Source organism: Prionailurus bengalensis, chromosome B1 (genome assembly GCF_016509475.1).
Source record: "Prionailurus bengalensis isolate Pbe53 chromosome B1, Fcat_Pben_1.1_paternal_pri, whole genome shotgun sequence".
Lineage (NCBI taxonomy): Eukaryota > Metazoa > Chordata > Mammalia > Carnivora > Felidae > Prionailurus > Prionailurus bengalensis.
In genome coordinates this window covers 83,432,395-83,452,039 of record NC_057344.1, presented here as the reverse complement: position 1 = coordinate 83,452,039, position 19,645 = coordinate 83,432,395, and the positions used below count along the sequence as shown (strand labels likewise).

Below are 19,645 nucleotides of genomic sequence, written 5' to 3'. Positions count from 1 at the left end.
GTGTGTGCGTGCGTGCGTGCGCACTTAGAATCTTGAAACTTTTTAAATTCTGATTTGAAGGCTTAACAGAAACCCAGCTATCTAGGGTTATAGTTTAGGCTTACTATATTTCAGGTTATATTCTTCTAATGGTTTCTGATATTCAGGAGTTTTATGGAAGAAACGCATTCTCTACTATCTTTGGCAAAGAACACTTGTACCTACAAGGCTCTTTTAGAAATCTGTCTCCTGTTTCATAGTCTTTGTTACAGACTCACAGTATTACTTGCTTAACAGATTGCACTGATTTATAAATGGTGATCTTGCTCCATTTCTTATGTGATTGTAAACCAGCCAAGGGTCATCTTTTGTTTCTGAAGAAGGAGAGGAATACCTACTACTAGAAGATTTTGAAAGCAAAACGATTCCGTTGCAGTGAGTGTGTTGTGGTTGCTTTGGATCTGTGTGAGAAATTAATTATACAGGTAAAATCCCAATATAGCAAATTCTATGGGAATATATAAATTGGGTTTTAGTGAAATTTGATGAAATCTAATCAATCAAGTATATTGCTAAAAACCGTAAAACTTTCCAGTCATCGTACCTAGCCGTGAAGCAGAGCTTACCTCAAGCTCTGAGTTTATACATTTCTAAGTAGAAACAAATCTGTGGACTTCAGTGCTTGCTCAAAGGTATCATAAAGCCTTCCCCAAACCCTTGGTTTCCCCATCATCTCCCTTCCTGCTTCTTTCTTCTCTTCTAAGCTGTGCAGTAGTTTCATTTGATCACTCTTGTCATTTTCTGTTAATTGGAAGGCCAGAGGTAACAGAATTGGAGCCAGAAAATGAAGACCAGGGAACTCGTGTCTGCCATCAGCAGTGTGGTGGCAACTAGTGATGTTCGGGATATTTATGTCCTCACTTGAGGAATATAAAAGTGGGAATTACATAGTAGATGTGAAAGATGCTTTTTAAATGGAGTGATTGGATATTAAGCATTATTTTATAACAAAAAATTGTTGTGATTGTTTTCATGGCGAAAGTGACTGTTACCGGACTAAGATGGTACAAAGTGCTTGTTCAACAATTTTTATATAGAATTTGTCAAGAACCACAGATTAGGTTGTTATGAATGATTCCCTGAGATAATGGAATACAGACATTCCAAAGATGGGTTTCTAGATATTTGTTGTAATGGGATTTTACCTGTAAGAGCAAAAAAACAAAAACAAAAACAAACAAACAAAAATCTTTTTATAAATCAACACTAGTTAATAATCTCAAATTCTAACTTGATTTTTTGCTTGTTTGCTGTGAGTATTTAAAATTATACATTCGCAACTTTGTTACCTCTGCTACTAACTAAGATTTTATTTTATAGAGATTCACAATTATTTTTCAGTATCAACTTTTTAAAAGCCAATAGCTAAGTCACAGTTTTCAGTGCATTTTCTTGTTATATGGTATCTTTCATTGATCTCATTGGTGTTACAGCTTTCCTGTTATAGTAGAAATTATGCTGAGAATCCCTGCTCAGATAGATTTTGTATCTATGTATTTTGCAGAAGTGACACTTAATTGACAGATATTTATGAAGTATCCACTATGTGCCCACTGTCTTGGTAGGTGCTGTGAAGGAACAGACTAACTACATAAGCCGCCTCACATACAGTCACCCTCAGAGTTTACAAGCAAAGCTTATGAAGAAGTCAAAACATGCGAACGTTAAGTGTCTGCAGGTGAAGGCAAGAGAATTGCTTTGCAAACTCTTGTTCATCTGGCAGGACTCAGGATTCAGCTCAGACATCTACTCCTCTAGGAAACATTCCTCCAAACTCCCAGCCTGAACTAAATGCCTCTGTGGGTTTTCATAGCATCCTGGTCATGCCTCCCTTTTATCACAGAATTGGAAATAGTTTGATATATATAGTTTATTGTTCGCTAAACCATAAGCTAGTCAAGAGCAGGGAACTTATTACTTGTGCTTCTAGCTTCTCTTAACCCACATGTTTGAATTAAATGAAGTGCAAATTTAGAATATGTGTAGATGCATTAGAAATTCCTAGAAGGGACAGTGCACGTATTCTTAAAATGGGAGGTGAAACGTTTCCAAGGAGGTGTAGGATTTGAACTATACTTGTTGGTGAGAGAAAAGGACCCTGTCATTAGCAATCTGCATAAAAAGCATTTGAGAGAAAGGCGAGGTGAGAGTGAGGGTCCAGAGGAAGCAAATGAGAGGAGAGCCTGCCCAGAGTAGAGGGTTCCACTGGGGGAGAGTAGGGCATAAGATAGGGCATGTCAGGTGGAGCCAGGGATGGTATAGCCTCAGCCAGGGATGGTATAGCCAGGGATGGTAAGTGGAGTTGCTTGTGGGCTTTTTTTGTAGTTCCCACAGCCTGCTGGGACCTTTAACAGTATTTTCTCCAAATAGATGAGTGATACGAAAACCATGTTCTGAAAATACTGACCTTATAGCAGCCTCGCAGTATGGTCCCTTGAGTTCACTGGAAGAGGGAGAAACTGGAGGAAGGAGGTCCACTGAGACTTCTTAGGAGGGTTCGGTGGTGTGGATCTTAGCAGAGACCCAGACCTGAACTTGGGGTGGGGACAGTGGGAACAGAGCAGGGAATAGTTACTTGGTTAGAAAGAAGGAGTCAGTGCCTGAAGGGGGATGGTGGAGATCAAAGAGAGTGAGTCAACGCTGATTGCATTTTGAGCCTAGAGAATCTGGATAAAGACATTTCTTTTCATGGCAAGTCAGAAAGGACAATCAGTTTGAGAAGTAAGTTGAATTTGGCTTGTATGCTTATGCAGGGTTAACACTGGGGTAACCATATAGAAATATATTTGAACAGTTTGAAAATATGGGACTCAAGAGTTTGGTGAGATGATGGGAGTCATCAGCATTCAGTGGAATGTGAAGTCATGAGAAAGGAGGGTTTTTAAATGGTGTGTGTGGTCAAGAATCAGAATCCAGAAGACTGGATTCTGTTGGCTGTTCCCGGGTGGAGACACGGGGAGAAGGAGCCAGTCAGTGAAACGAGGGAGTAATCAGCGAGGGAGAATGGCAGGGAGGATGTTACAGTATGGGTTCCGTGCACCAGCGGTGGAGAGTTTGAATAAATACATGTGATACATAGTGCTAGGTGTTACTAAAAGATCAGGGGATATCAGACCTTAAAGAACTCTCACAAGTTACATTTTAAAAGATTAAATTCAAGTTCCTACCAGACTTTAGACATCACTCACAAGAGGTTAAGTATCTTGTTAACCGTTAAGGAAGTGCAATGTGCTGGTATCATTAGCTTCATTTTGGCTTTTACCCAAATTTTGTGATACCACAGAAAGCAAAGACTGGAAATGTACCCAAAACATTAAATATACTCTAATGAGATTTCTCAAGGTTAATTATTTTTTGGAGTTGGCGAACTCTGTGCGTTATATTTTGATCGTCTTTATAGTATTGGCTGAGTGTTTGTTAAAGAAAATTAGTAGAAAGGAAGATATACAAACCTTTCAAGTTGCCACCTCCTTGTAGGTCACATTGAATTTATTCAATACCAGGAAATCATTAGACTTATAGTCTTGCAGAACAACGAATTTGCCACAGGTGGGCTAAAGAGCAATGGACCAGCTTGATAAACTGCATTGGCACGAGGTTTCTGCATGCTCTTCAGGGGAAATGATTTTCCTTGTGTCTATGTCTTAATCATTTACCTTTCTCAGAGTTTTGTACCTTTCTAATTCCAGTGCTTCAGGGATCATGGATTTAATAGGTGGATTTGGGGGTATGGGCACGTACAGGGCAGGAATTAGGGAGAATGCTTTTGGTGGTTTTGTGGTGGTGGTTTTATTGTCTGGTGTATAATCATAAAAACTAAGGAACATTCATGCTTTAAATCTTATGGATCACACAAAAAAATCTAATGAAAAAAGCCATGTAGTTTGATTGCTAAACTATAAATATATTTATTAAAATGTAGTCTTATGTCTTCACCATGTTTTATTTTCTGTCATTAACAATTTTTATTTAGAACACATGCTGATTCTGCAAAATCCACCTCTTCTGAAACAGACTGCAATGATAACGTCCCTTCTCATAAAAATCCTGCTTCCTCCCAGAGCAAACATGGAGTGAATGGCTTTTTTCAGCAGCAAATGATGTATGACTCTCCACCGTCTCGTGCTGCATCTGTTTCTGTAGACTCCAGCCTTTATAACCTGCCCAGAAGTTACTCCCACGATGTTTTACCAAAGGTGTCTCCATCAAGTACCGAGGCAGATGGAGAACTCTATGTTTTTAATACCCCATCTGGGACATCAAGTGTAGAGACTCAAATGAGGCATGTATCTATTAGTTATGACATTCCTCCAACACCTGGTAATACTTATCAGATTCCACGAACATTTCCAGAAGGAACTTTGGGACAGACGTCAAAGCTAGACACTATTCCAGATATTCCTCCACCTCGGCCACCGAAACCACATCCGGCTCATGACCGATCGCCTGTGGAAACGTGTAGTATCACACGCACGGCCTCAGATACTGACAGTAGTTACTGTATCCCTACAGCAGGGATGCCACCATCACGTAGTAATACCATTTCCACTGTGGATTTGAACAAATTGCGAAAAGGTCAGCTCTAACTGGCTTCTACTGTGTTAGAAGTTAACGATAGAAAATCTGTTTATCTGAATATTTGTTCTTTTCAGCATAGAATGATGGTAAATGATAGTCCTTTTTTTCCTCAGCTCTGCAGTCACCCACTCATGTAGGAAGATGGCAGAGTCTCAGTAGATCCTTTGAAGGGTGTTTGTGCATGCAGCGAGTGCCTGTGTGCATGCTCTGCTGGAAGGGAGAAAGAGGTGGAGTTTTCCATCCCTGAAGAAGTATGGCCTTAGTAATACCTTCCTGCCAAAGGAAGTGTGCTCCCCTCTTTCCTGCTTTCCATGTATCCTGGGTGTGTAGACTCTAATGGGACAGAGGAGCAGGAAAAGGACCAGCCACAAAGCCTCTCCGAGTCATCCCTTTCCTGTATTTGTGTGCCATCATAGCTGCTTCCGCGTCACATCTGTTGGGCTCCGTTTCCTTCCTTCCTCGATAAGCAATTTATACATTGTACCCAACGAGTATACTCAGTCCTAATCAGTTGTTTGTTTGGTTTTATTTATTTTTAAAGCTCTGAATCTTCTCTCCCCTTACCCTAGCCACTTCACTGAGTCCTATACCATCTCCTAGAGCCTGCCAAAAATTACAGACTTTGAGAGGGGAAAAATTCAGTCTGGGTTCCAATCTGAGGTTCTTAAAGTCCTAAAAAATAGAAGGCCAGAGTTTAAGAGGCACATACCCTATAAACTATGTGCTAACGTTTCTGTGTTTTGTGGTAGTTATCCACCTGTCCTAAAGAAAATGAAGATTTAATGCATCGTGAATAGTACTAATATGGATACTTTTATTTGGCCATTCAATACCAGTTTTTAATTCCCTACTTGAAGTAGCTCTGTAATCTAATTATAGGTTACTGAGATATAAGTTAGGCCCAACGTGGTGCAAAAGATGGGAAAATAGAAGTATTTCTTTTCTCCGTCATTAAATACCCATCTCATCCCAGACTTAGACAGTCATTCATTGCCATAATCAAATGCTGGTACTGGTTAGCATATCAGTGAGTGTCTGTTTTCTGGTGGTTTAATGTGCCCATTCAAGATACTGTTCTGTGAGCATCTTTTTAAAAATCTGCGCATGTGCATGCTTACCTGCATGCATGCGTGTAAAGAAAGAGAACAGATCATTCTGAGAATCCTAAGAGATGGCAAAGATGGGAAGAAATGCTTATAGTTTGTTTTCTATTTTAGATGCTAGTTCTCAAGACTGCTATGATATTCCACGAACATTTCCAAGTGACAGATCTAGTTCACTTGAAGGCTTCCATAACCACTTTGTAAGTATAACTGACCTTGGTATCAAGTGTGTTTCATTGTCAGGATCTTCACACTTAGTGCCCTGAAACTAAATGAGATCATGAAATAAAAGTCCTTTCAGATCCATATGAATAGGTGTGACTTACAACTGTGTTTTCCTGTTTGATAATAGTTTTTGTTTAATGTATGTGTGTTTTAGAAAATCAAAAATATATTGACAGTGGGAAGTGTATCAAGTGAAGAACTGGATGAAAATTATGTCCCAATGAATCCCAATTCTCCTCCACGACAACATTCCAGCAGTTTTACGGAACCAATTCAGGAAGCAAATTATGTGCCAATGACTCCGGGAACATTTGATTTTTCTTCGTTTGGAATGCAAGTTCCTCCTCCAGCTCATATGGGCTTCCGGTCCAGCCCAAAGACCCCTCCCCGAAGGCCAGTTCCTGTTGCAGACTGTGAACCACCCCCCGTGGATAGGAACCTCAAGCCCGACAGAAAAGGTAAGAAGGGCCTTGGCATAGTGAAAGGGCCAGGCACTGCCAGCTTAGATCTGCACTTAACTGTCGTTAAATCCAAAATGGAATTGGGACTAGAAATTCTGAAGTATTTCATAGTACCTTAGTTATCAATCTGTTCATGTGCGGTGTTGCTATTTGTAGATTAATAATTGTTGTATGTTGATGGCCCAGGTGAGATTTCTGCCTCCTGTCTCTAGAGCAGAGGTTACAAACTGAAATACTCACAAGGTTTGGCAAGCTACAGGAGAAAATTAGGAGAAACTGAAATGCACTTGTCCATTCTAAATGGAATAACTAACTCCTTGGCTATAATCCTTTGTTGACTTGTGAAAATAATACGGGCCCATATGGGCAAATCATCTGATGTATCAAAAGAAGCCAAAAATTTCAGCACTTACATATAAGTATTATCTTTTGATTTTGGAGTTCGATCAGCTAGTTTAATTTAAAAACAACCAAGTAAAAACATTGCAGACCAAACCAAACACTTCTATAGGCTAGATTGGTCTTTGACTGCTGTTTTGTAACCTCTTCTCCGGAATATAGAATATCAAATCAGATTTGAGATTATTAGTGCATTTGCTAAAATTGTTTAAGAATAGTGAGGTTGCTTGCACAATTTTTTCCAGTCCATATGACAACTTCTTAAAAATTATTCTGCCTTTGCTGGGTTATTATAAATGCTTCTAGTCTGTTCTTTCACACTGGCCCTCCTAAGTAACATAAAATTCTAAGGTAGCATGGTTTGCTAAGAACTCAATATAAAAGAAAATTCTCAAACTGGTAATACATACCCAGGTTTTGGGTTTGAGTGGTTAAAACCCAGACAACTAGCAGTGCTGCAGCATGCTGTTAGTGTGATTTAATCTTGACAACGAAGTAAGTTAGTATATTGGCTCTGTGATAAGTTGGCACCATTTCTGGGGAATTCAGCACATTTGAAAAGTCTCATGTGCTGTATATAGCTTTTTAAGAGCATGTAATATTTGTGTAAATTTCTCATTAACCTGGGTTTAGATCATTAATAATAATTCTAATTAAGTTCCAATTGTGGGGAACAGAGTGTGAGACTCACTCAGGGTATACGAAGAAACTGAGTTTTGTTTTATTTTGCCTTTAAGTAAGTAAGGATGGTCCTGTGCTGAAATGAGAAAGTTACTGGAAACAGAGGCACTCCCAGGGGACTGTCCCTTTGTCCTGCTGTCTGCATTTCTGTCCTCTGGGAAGTCTTTGCATCTGCTTTGTTCTATCTCACATTATTTCCTTCTTTTCTGTTTCCTGTTCTATATCCTCTGCACAATTTTTTGCTTTCCTAGAGCTTTGGCCTACAGTGCCCCTCTGTGGCCTTGGTTCTGCCTCAGGGCCCCTTTTTAGTGCCCTTGCAGCTTCCACATCTGCTGCTAATTGCCTTGATCATTATTCACTCACTGTAGAGTGCTCATAGATAATCCGATTCCTGTTATTTGTCTTTTCACACCAGACCATGTGATTAATTGCAGGCCAGCCCATAGACTGGCTGCCACTGGTCAGCTGCCCACCTTTGGTCTCACAGCTGGAAAGATAACCATGCGCAACACCCACAGCCACCCAGACAGCCCAGCAGCAGGGCCATAGTCAGGAATAGTTACCTTAGAAAGGGTGTGAGCATCACAGGCTTTTTATTTGACAACTTTTCCTTTTGCTTCTCTTTGTCCTCATTTGTCTTTAAATCTATTTAGACATTTTTAGTCATTTTCTTCTTTGCATACAATATGCAAAAGATCCCGTTATTTATATGTTAGAAAAGTTTTAAGATCTTTTAGTATTCTCTAGGTCTGACAGCTCGTGTACCCCATTTTATAATATGTATTATCCTATGTATATATCATAATATGGCATGTATGCTATGTATCATTTATATTACATATATGTATAATTATACCTCCCTATTTATATGGTGAAAGTACAGTATATTCTAAGTACATTAGAGATTAATTGCCCCAGTACTCTAAACCAACCTGAAGTGACTTTATAGTAGAACAGAACAAAGTAGGTTCTTAGTTACTTCTGGAGGTTGTTTTCAGTCTTAAAAGTTAAGTGAACTATTGAGAGACAATCCTGAGTTCATTGGCCAGTTGCTTATTTGGTATCTATGCTTAGATACAAAATGAACTGAGAAAGCACCCAGAATAAAATATATAGTTTAGGCAAAATCAAGAAGAATTGGTTTAGCAAAACAGTAAAGAGATTACTAAAATCATAGTAATTTAAAAAAAAATAAGGTTTTGCTTTTCGTTAGTACTATTCTACTTTTTAAATAAATATACAAGAAAGGAAGCATGAGAGACTATTTAACTTGGCAGTTTGTCAACTCACTTTAGAAAGTTAAAGCGATTCAAGAAAAATATATTTTAAAACCCAAGTAAAGATCTTGGAGCAGTTTGTCTTTAAAAACTTAAGCTGTAAAACAAATGTCTTTTTTGTTCTTCTTCTCATGAAATTCTTCTCATGCATAGCAGCAGATGAGTCTGTTTTACTTTCACATTTTGTGACATCAGATGCATGTCTCAATCTATTGTTCTAGTATCTCTTATTAACTAAACTTCATAATTAGCAAACCGAATTCTATCAAATATGGCTTGATTCGTTTCAAAGCCCAATATAACTGCTTCAACACCCAATATAACCAATTTCTGTGATTGTCTTCTTTAGAAGAGTCTGCAACAAATGAGTGACATTCTGGCCTTGTTTATAACCCCAAATATAGATGTCAGCTGCTGTAGTTAGCAGTTCAGATAACGTTTTCAAATACTTCTGAGTAACTGAAGCTTCAGAAATACATAGATGTTCTTAACATTTATGTTTAATGTATTTTCATGGACCCTTTGCCCGTCACCCAACTTGTGGTAGCTATATTTTCAGCCATACTATTTCTGTCATGATAGTATTTGTTTTGAACCAAGTTTTGGGTATATTAATAGAGGAGAAAAAGCATAATTTACATAGATTGTATTAAATATAGAAGATCATATGAGTCATTGTAAATGCAGAGCAAATTGTTTTGATTGCTTCAACTAAAATTTATATTTTACTTGAAAATCAAGTTTATGAAGTTTTAGAAATTTCTGTATTTATTGTGGCTTCTCTTAAAGTAAATCATTACATGAACCTACCATATTTAATCACTGCACTGACCTAGGTCCCCCCTACTTCCATCCAGTCTCCTTCTAACATGACACGGCAGCCATTTGAGCCTCAGATGCTATCTTTATAGTTTGTTTTCTTCAGCTTTGTCCATCCATGGCTTTCTGCAGTAGTTCTGACCATTAGTTATTGTATTGATTTTGATTTATTTCTGGTATTTTTGTACATTAGTCTGATTAGAGTATCTTCAGGTCTTCACCTCAGTATAGGTGAAGACCAGTCCAGATCCAGAAGACGAGTCCCAAGGATCTTCCCTAGATGGGTCTTTTTGGCACAGTTGACATATGGGCTCTAAATGTTTTTTCAAGAGATCTTTTAAAGTTTTTGACTGTGACTAAAAATTAACATACTGTTTATGTATTTATTTATTCACTCTGTTTAGAGACCGAGTGAACTTGAGCATGAGCTGAGGGAGGGGCAGAGAGAGGAAGAGAGAGGATCCCAAGCAGGCTCCATGCTGAACATGGAGCCTGACTCGGGGCTCGATCTCATGACCTGAGCTGAAATCAAGAGCTGGATGCTTAACTGACTGAGCCACCCAGGTGCCCCAACATGCTCTTTAAAAACTACTTTTATACTATAATAAATGTTTGGGAGTTGGATGAATGATACTAGTAAATAAAACTAGATTTTTAATAAACAAGTATTAAGTTTGAATCTCAAGTCAGATTTTTGGTTTAGAGTTAGAATTTAAAAGAAATGAGAATGGAGTACATTTTTGGAGAGCCTTGCTGGCTCAGTCAGAACAGCATGAGAGCCTTGATTTTGGGGTCATGAATTTGAGTCCCACATTAGGTATAGAGATGACTTAAATAAATACACACTTTTTAGAACAATGGAGTGCATTTTTATAGCATAACTTTTACATGCAGGGTTTTTTTTTTCCTGAAAATTCTTTACCTTCCAATATATAAGGATCATTATTATATTCCTCTTCATACAATGAGACTATTAAAACAGGTGTAAAAGTTTTTCACGATACTACCCGGATTACTTTTTGGAATTTAGCAGAGGATAATAATGTTGTGAATTATCTTTCTTCTTTCTTAATTTTCAAGATGCCTAATGGAAACAAAATGATCTATAAAACTGCAGAAGAGTAAATATTTTAGGCTAAGATAAACCTGTAATTATACACAAAATACATGTTCTACTTTGTGCTGAATTTATGTAAGCAGTGCCTATTAAAATAATACTTGATAGTGTATGGACTTTCCAAAAAAGATTGCATCTGCTTATTTGAAACGTGACCTCGTGTGACTTCCTTGACCATATTTGGGGTGACCAACTTTTGAAACAACATTCATTTGCTCTTAGTTTCCATTTAAAGGACAACAAAAAAATTATGGTGTTGATCAGATTAAACACCACCAGCTGTAAGAGAACTGCAGTTCATCCACATAGATTTACGTGCCTGCCATTATAGGATATAGTCTTTGCTGGGTCTTGGGTCTTCTAATACAAGGAAGGTATAAATGGCTTCCCTGAAGAAGCTCACTGTCTAGTGGAGGAGGTTGAAAAGTAAACACATTATCATAATTAGCGTGGAAAGGACTGTGGTTGAGGTAAGCTTTTGGCACTGTTATCTAAGCTCCCCTGAGGAAAGTCTGAGGGGGTGAATGGCAATTAAACGATGGTAGAGGAGGGGAGGATGGCAGAGATTGTTTTAGTCCGAATAAATGGCATACCCAGATCCTTTAAAAGAGGACAGATGGGACTGGCTGAGTCGCGAGTGGGAGGGAGGAAATCAGATGGGAAGGGAGGACGCGAGTAAAGTATGAATGGAGGAGAGAATGCCAAATGCCTTGCAGGTGCCTGATCCTGAGAGTGTTATAATCCATGCTAATGAGTCTGGGCTTTATTCTGGGTACACCATTAAAGGGTTTTATGCAGGCAAGTAACATAATCAGGTTAGCCCCTAGAAAGCTCAGTTTAAGATTTAAGGATATGATAGAAAAAAGAAAAAAAACCTGTATTCTCTAAAATGTTATAAAAATCACATTTTTTCAGCATCTTCCTCAGAGAGTGCTTCGCTCAGTTTTCCAAATCCAAGGTTCTCAAAGCCTTGGTTTGATTAGATGGGTAAAGGCATAACAAAATCCCTTTCCTGGCTCTCATGGTCCCTCAACTTGGGGACTTAAGTGATTTTTACAAGTTTTAAGGGCGTTTAGAATATAGGTGGAAGGCATTTAGCCATACAGTGTGAGCTCATCACTTTCAGGGAAACAAACCAGGTAAGTGAAATGCACTTTAAAAACAGGGAGGTTTAAAGAATGGACTTCAGACTTGCAGTTTTTTTTATTTTCTTAGGTAAATGAAAACAGACTATTGTCATTATAAATATAAATTAAAACTTACAGAATAAAGATTAGAGAGAAAGTAGAAGCTAGAATGACTCCTAAGAGATCTGCCATGGCAGCTGCTAATAGAGAAAACAAAGCAGGTTTGTGGTGCTGAGTCAAAGGATAAATTCCGTTTTTTGTTTTTTTTGTTTTTTTTTTTTAATTTTTTTTTGTTTTTTTCAACGTTTATTTATTTTTGGGACAGAGAGAGACAGAGCATGAACGGGGGAGGGGCAGAAAGAGAGGGAGACACAGAATCAGAAACAGGCTCCAGGCTCTGAGCCATCAGCCCAGAGCCCGACGCGGGGCTCGAACTCACGGACCGCGAGATCGTGACCTGGCTGAAGTCGGACGCTTAACCGACTGCGCCACCCAGGCGCCCCTAAATTCCGTTTTGAACATGTAGTGTGAACGCTGGTGGAATATCCATATGGGGTAGTTGTGCAGAGGTGTAGGTTAGGATCTCCAGGGAAAGATCTAAACCAGAGATGAAGATTTATTAATTTGTACTCCAAATGAGGGAACAAGTCACATGATCCAGAGATTGACCCCCTCAAGGGTTAAAGTCCAGTAGGAATTTCGCCAGTAGTGAAGGGCTGTCTGCAAAAGAAATAATGTTGCTTTATCTGTTCAAATTTAGTGTAGCTAAAATCAGGTTGCAAACTGCCTTGGATTTAAAAGTTAACGCTCAAATGAGTTCCTCTGCTTACTCTCAGCATTTGAGAATCAATGTATCTCCAAAGTTGGTTTATTTTTGCCTTTACTTTATTATTCTTATTTCTTCTTATTTCATACTTTTCTCCAACAATCAGGGAAACATTCAAATATTTGCCAGTAGACAGTAGAGAAGACAGGGCCACGACAGGCATACCAACACCTTGGATCCGTTTTCACCTTTCTCTCCTCATAAGCAATAACTGGGCTCTCATTTGGGTATGACGTTCATTTCTTTCCGGAACATGAATGTCAAATTGAGTTTGGAGGGATGTAAAGAAATAAAGCTAACAAAATGCCTAAGTGACTCACTACACTTCACTGCCACATTTCCACATTGCGACTTGAGCCCCAAAATCATCCTCAAGCTTTGCATGAAGTGGAAAATACAGGTAAATTTTATAAATACACTTTTAAAACCGCACTTGATACAATATTTTCTTTTTATTTTTTTAACACTTATTTATTGCTGAGAGACAGAGACAGATCACGAGCAGGGGAGGGGCAGAGAAGGAGGGAGACACAGAATCTGAAGCAGGCTCCAGGCTCTGAGCTGTCAGCACAGAGCCCGATAAAGAGCTCGAACCCATGAACTGTGAGATCATGACCTGAGCTGAAGTCGGACGCTTAATCAACTGAGCCACCCAGACTCTCCAATACAGTATTTTTTATTAAGAAAACCAAGGAGTACCCTTGAGATACTTAAAAAAAAAACAAGTAGAATTGGTTTGGAGAAGAGATGATCATTTCAGGGTCAGGTATTAGAAAGATCACGATGGGGACTTGTCAGACAATGGAAGAATGGATAGTTCACAGGCAGGTGGATTTAGCAGTCACATGACCTCGAGTATTTAACTGTAAACATAGATGAACATAACTGAGGGTGCAAAGTTGAGAGATGCTGAGGGTGACCACTGGGAGATAACCACACTGAAAACTCAGAAGGAGGCTGAGAGCTAATGAAAATGGGTCTTGCTGAAAAGGAGCAGAGCAAAAGACACTGAGTGAACACCACCAAACCAAAAGTTGCTCTGAAAAGCAATTTGTAATTATTAAATGTCACATTACTCACGAATCAATTATGTGTGGCTTTAAGTAGATGTAAGATCTCAAACTGAACTTAGCAGTTCAAAACTGACCTCTAAACACTGGTTTCTTCGGATTTTCTCTTCCCAAAGGGATAGACAATGTGGACAGCACAGGAGCATACACCAGCAGTGGGAGGTTAGGGGAAGCCTTCATTTGGCCTCCAGTTAATGTTGTGACCCAAGCAACCTCTTTCCTTAACCTCTTTCATCCTTTAAGGGTATCTCATCCATAAAATGAAGAAGCTGGATTTGATCTGTAAAAAGCCTTTCGGCTGTAAAATAAGTGTATTTTTCTGTAGTAAACCTTACCCTCTGCCTCTTACTTTTTTTTTTTTTTTTGAAGGGAAGTACATTATTTTGGGGAGTTTATAAAAAGCTGACATCCTCCATTGTTTTAGGAAAGTGACCTGCCATTGGGGGCCCTGGATAGGTCAACATTAGGGGTAGGATCATGGCCTCAAATTTTATCACTCACATTTTAAACTAAGCCTGCCCCCTTTCTGAATAAACTCAAGGTATTAATTACCTAACTCAGAAAATTGGCTCATTAGAGAACTCTTCCTATTTTATAACCTAGAGACTCATATTTTCAGAAACTTTTAGCCTTTGGTAGATCAGGTACTAGATATTGTCATTTAATCGGCAAATTCTGATTTTGCCATCTATTAGATGTCGACTAAATTTTGTAATTGCCAAAAAAGAAGTAAATTTCGTGCCACTGAGAAGAGAGCAAATAACTGATTTAATAATCAAATAACTGATTTAAACGATGTTGCTGCTCTAGCGTCCAAGCTTCCTGTGGGAATAAGTGAGGCCACTGCTGGGTGTTAACTCTGTACTTTTCCTAAGGCTTTTCAGCAGTACTTACATGTGGCAGAGAGTAAATGAAAAGAAAATAATGGCAACTGAATTTATGCTTTCAAATACTTAAATCAAAGCTAGACAGTCATCAGTTCCAGAACCTAGCTTCTGATCCTTGTAAAATTATGTCACCAGGCAGCTACCAGTATACCCAGGGGAGACAAATGTCGGTCTTGGTTTTAATGTTGGACTAGCAAACACCATGGTATCAACCTGCTTTTCTCAAAGGGCTTTGGTCAAGAGGTAAAGGAATAGTCAGATTAAGGTTGTTTAAACACCTGAATAAAATTAAGAAAATAATGCTGTTGGGAAGTATGCCCCAGTACTTTCATATCAGACATCAGACTTCAAAGAAAAGATGTACTTGAGGTCTGATGGAGGTATTTTATAATTTTTTATTTAGTCCGGTTTTCTAAGGCACGTTAGAAGAGTAACATGGCACATGGCTTTCCTCCCTTCCCCCAAGTAAAGATAACCACTAACCAGGCTGGTTACCCCACGAACACCCTGCCATCTTTTATAACACTTTGCTTGTTACCCTGTTGCATGCAGCTTCATCCTTTCCCTTGGACTGAGCATGAGTGATGTGTGGCAAGGTTAAAATATTCTCCACAATGAAACTTATGTTTATGCTTTTGAGGTGTGACATTTCTGCTCAGGGCTCTGTGGCTTTTTTACAGAATCCATTTTTCCAATTAAAAAATAACATTATATTAAGAGCATCTTCTTTTTACCAATTAGGTCAAAGTCCTAAAATTTTAAGACCCAAACCCCCTGGTTTAGAGCGAACTGATTCACAAACCATAGGTGACTTTGCTACAAGAAGAAAGGGTATGTACTTTAGCACCGCATGCTGGATGGGGCATTGGGAATTTCTTTATTTTGTGATGTTTTTTCTTAAAAAGTAAAGGAGAAGAGACTTAAATACTACCGCTGTTGTAAATAAAGTTTCCTAGCATGTTATTTCTAAAGTGAATGCTTCCCATAATGTGTGTCTTCCCATTGTCTTTCCATAGACGTAGTAAGTCTACTTGTTATGCCATTAACAGCAGCATGTTAAGTTTGATAATACATGGTATTCAGTCTTGTTCTTTTACATTATTCTCTTAACCTTTTAGACATCAGTGCATTGTTTTCTTTAAGCTTGTTAGCTACTTGTGAGTTCCAAATGTGTCCTTTATTTATATATAGTGTTGTATGTATTCTATTCTAAGACAAAATACAGAATCACTTCCATAGATTCATTATTTTATGGCATTATTTAGAATTTGACTGCTAAACTGCCATTAGCCTTTGGGTTGCAAAAAAGTGAAACATAAGGAGTTAAAGAAATACATTCACTTAGCACAGTATTCTGTGCTGGTCCATTTTAAGGGTATAGATGAGCAAGATTTAAATTTAATCTAGTCTTCAGAAAATCACACTGAGTTTTTCGTGTTGAACAGACAAAAATACTTATAAGCCGCAGTGAATCGACATTGCCCTTTAAAATGACCACCTATTTTATAGTTTGATTGTAATTATAACATAGTTGATTAAAAATACGAGTTGAGTAAAAGTATGTCTATATACGGACAAAGACTAGAAGAAGGAAACCTAGAAAAATGAAAACTTTTCTTTGGAGTGGCAGAATGAAATGTAATTGGAATATTTACCTAATATGTTTAAATAATCTCCTAAAATATAATTAGCATTAACACGTAATACTGTTTTAGTTCTTCTGAAAAATGTTTCACTCTCATGAAAAAAATGAGAGCTCTGTGGTATGCACTAGCGTGGTAATTGCCTATTGTGATAATGAGGTAAATAAACAAAGACCACTTATAAATCAGGCTAATAAGAATATTATTAGTGTGTTTATTATTTAATTTGATATAAAGGATATTGTTGGTTAAGTTAAGCTGAAAATTCAAGGTAATTGTTTAATTAGGCCTTCTCTCAGCTGAGTGTGAGTCTTAAAATATTATTGCTTTCTTTTATTTGTTTTCAGACTGGGCTTGAATTAATTTAAAAGATTTAGTGAATTCTGTTTTCAGTTTTTGATTTTATTGGAGTTTTGTATTTAATACTTTTTTTGTACGTCATACGTATAGCTGTACAACTGATGCTTCAATATTGAATAGAAATGTTTTTACATAGATTAAATCTCCATACTTGAGAATAAAATTATTTAAAAAAAAAAGAAAGAAGGAAGTAATGAAAACTGTACATCAATTAACTGTTAAGGAATTGGGTCACATTACCCTTTCTTTAGTTTATATTCATAAAATATTAAATTAAGGAGCAACATGATGTAATAGAGCTTTAGACTTTGAATCAACAATCGTGAAACATTATCTGATTTAGCTTTTGTCACTAATTGTTTAGCTCGGTAACCTTGGGCAAATCACTTAACACCCATGAACTTCGTTTCATGTATGAAACCATTGGTCTTAGGTGTGTTTGGCTATAACACATAAGTAGAGACATAGAGGATCTTGTTTTGTTTTTCAAATGTCTGTATACTGAAGCCTCTTTTTCTCTCTTTCATTTCAGCCAAGCCAGCACCTTTAGAAATAAAACCTTTGCCAGAATGGGAAGAACTGCAAGCCCCAGTTAGATCTCCCATCACTAGGAGTTTTGCTCGAGAGTAAGTCTTTGTTTGAAATGTGTAGCTTGATTGTTCACTGTGATGGAAAATACCTGAAACAGTGGTTCCCAAAGTATAGTCTGGGCCCCCCCCCCCTTTTTTGGGGTTCTGTGAGGTGAAAACTATTTTCATTAAGATTCTAAGATGGCATTTGCCTTTCCACTCCTGCTTCTCTCATGAGTGCACACTGGAGTTTTCTAGGGACCGCGTAACGTATGATCACATCCCCGAGACAGCTAATAAATAGAATGTGTATTTGTGTACTCTGGGTTTTGAAAAAAATGTTCTATTATTTGTAATACAGTAAATAGATACAACCTATATAAACAAAAAGTTCCTCAGGGTTCCTGGTAATGTTCAAGGGTATAAAGCATTCATGAGGCTAGAAATTTCTCAGAACTACTGATCTGGCAAATACGGTAGTTTCTAGGCAGAGGTTATTTAATCAAAATTTGCTAAAATGTACATAGAAGAGGTGCCTGTCTGGCTCAGTCAGAAGAGTATGCAATTCTTAATCTCTGGGTCGTGAGTTCAAGGCCAACATTGGGTGCAGAGATTATAAATGTAAATTTATATATTTAAATTATGTATTTATACAGAGATATAAACAAACAAATATATATAGGTAATTAAAAGATATGTGAAGTTATAAACTTGCGTTAAATATGTGTTCATGTTTTATGTTTACATATAGGTAGCTGTATTTAATAGAAACTTAAATCTTCCTTTTCATGTCTGTGACTTTCTACTTGTCCCCCAAATCATTAGCAATACTTATTTTGTTTTACACAGGAATTTGATGCCCAAAGGCCTACTTTTTACAATATAGCTATAAATATTAGGTGTGCATTTGAGGGTTTGCAGTAAGTTGTAATGAATAAATGTGTACAATAAATGATTGTAAACTTTAGTGACTGTTGGTGAAAGAATGTAAACGATCACTCATGTTTATCTTGGAAGTGATTTTAGAAATTGTTGTCAAGGTTTAGGTTTGTAACGGTAATCTCTTTAATTAGTTCCTCTAGATTTCCCTTGTCTCCCCGACCGGATTCAGTGCATAGCACAACTTCAAGCAGTGACTCACACGACAGTGAAGAGAATTATGTTCCCATGAACCCAAACCTATCCAGCGAAGACTCAGTATGTAAAATTTGCACCTTAACTTCTGTCTTCCTGAGCAGCCCTTCCAAGTCGTGCACCTTTCTTCCAGTCTCTAAATCTGGCCCTTACATCCTTCTTTATATACTTAAGGAAACAGGATAGAAGACAACTTTTTAAAATGCTTTTTAAAAATAGCATTGTAAAATTTAAAGCCGATAATGGGTCAAAGTGTAATGCCAGTATTTATAAAGTAGATTAAAAATGAGTTAAAAATCATAAAAGCTTTCTAGTTATATTTATTTTTGAGAAATAATTGATTTTTGAAACTGTTCAAGAAAATATACTAGAAGCATTTCATAATGCAGTTCTGCAGAACCTCTTCATGGTACTCTTATAGTGAAGTGATCTTCTATAGGAGGTCTTTTGATAATCTTCAATAATACACTCTTAGATAAGGCTTAATGATTAAAGACCTGTTACAAACCTAACTTGTTTCATATCGGCTGTATTACCACAAGGCACAAGAATTTTATAATCATAGCAAGCCTGCGTTCCCCAGAAATTAGATAGTTGCCAGAAAATACTTCAGATACTTAAGAATACAAACCCATTTTAATTTTTAAAAATATTTTGCTTATGTTTTCCCTCTAATCAAATTCAATTCTTGCTCTGCTATTTGTATTTTAGTAGATGAGTGTATTGGTTATGATTAGGTTCACCTCTGAGTAACAGACATTTATCTCTTTCTCGTGTAAATAAGTCCAGAGAGAGTCTAGCCAGGGTTGTGTGGCAGCCCTGTCCTAGGAAGCCCTTAGGGATGCCTGAGCTGTCAGCACAGAGCCCAACGCGGGGCTCGAATTCACAAACTGCGAGATCATGACCTGAGCCTAAGTTGGTCGCCTAACCAACTGAGCCACCCAGGCTCCCCAGCTTTATTTTCTTTAAAACAATACTCTTTAGGGATTCAAAATACAAAGTCCATTTCTCTCGACATGTTTTACGTCTTTAATGTACTTTAGGAAAAAACAGATTCCTCACAACCCTGTGTTGTCAGGAAACAGAATCTGAAGCAGTTAGTGCATTAAAGGTATACCATAGAAATTCACAAGATGTCATTGTGCCTGGATTGATCAGTAAAAAAAATTTGTCTTGGAGAAGTTGAGACAGGATCAGATCAAACCTGGCTTATACCTACAATGAAGATTAAATTCTATACATTGACGTTTTGAAGCATGGCTTATTTCTCATACTAGTGATCATGGAGCAGGCGGTGTTTAATGAAACAGTGAATTGGTGGTGCTGCCTG

General features: G+C 37.7%; 1 protein-coding gene across 4 annotated transcripts in view; it reads left to right on the top strand.

Moving 5' to 3' along the window:
- The window catches only part of GAB1 (GRB2 associated binding protein 1), a 123,895-nt gene that overhangs the window by 94,190 nt on the left and 10,060 nt on the right, over window positions 1–19,645 (top strand). The window contains exons 4-10 of one of the 4 annotated variants that reach the window (XM_043568162.1): window positions 334–414; window positions 4,013–4,614; window positions 5,835–5,920; window positions 6,100–6,403; window positions 15,351–15,440; window positions 17,145–17,238; window positions 18,255–18,378. In XM_043568162.1, the coding sequence (XP_043424097.1) occupies window positions 334–414; window positions 4,013–4,614; window positions 5,835–5,920; window positions 6,100–6,403; window positions 15,351–15,440; window positions 17,145–17,238; window positions 18,255–18,378 (1,381 nt within the window). The remainder of the gene's footprint in view (window positions 1–333; window positions 415–4,012; window positions 4,615–5,834; window positions 5,921–6,099; window positions 6,404–15,350; window positions 15,441–17,144; window positions 17,239–18,254; window positions 18,379–19,645) is intronic. The other 3 variants (XM_043568171.1, XM_043568180.1, XM_043568186.1) reach the window with 3 other exon arrangements.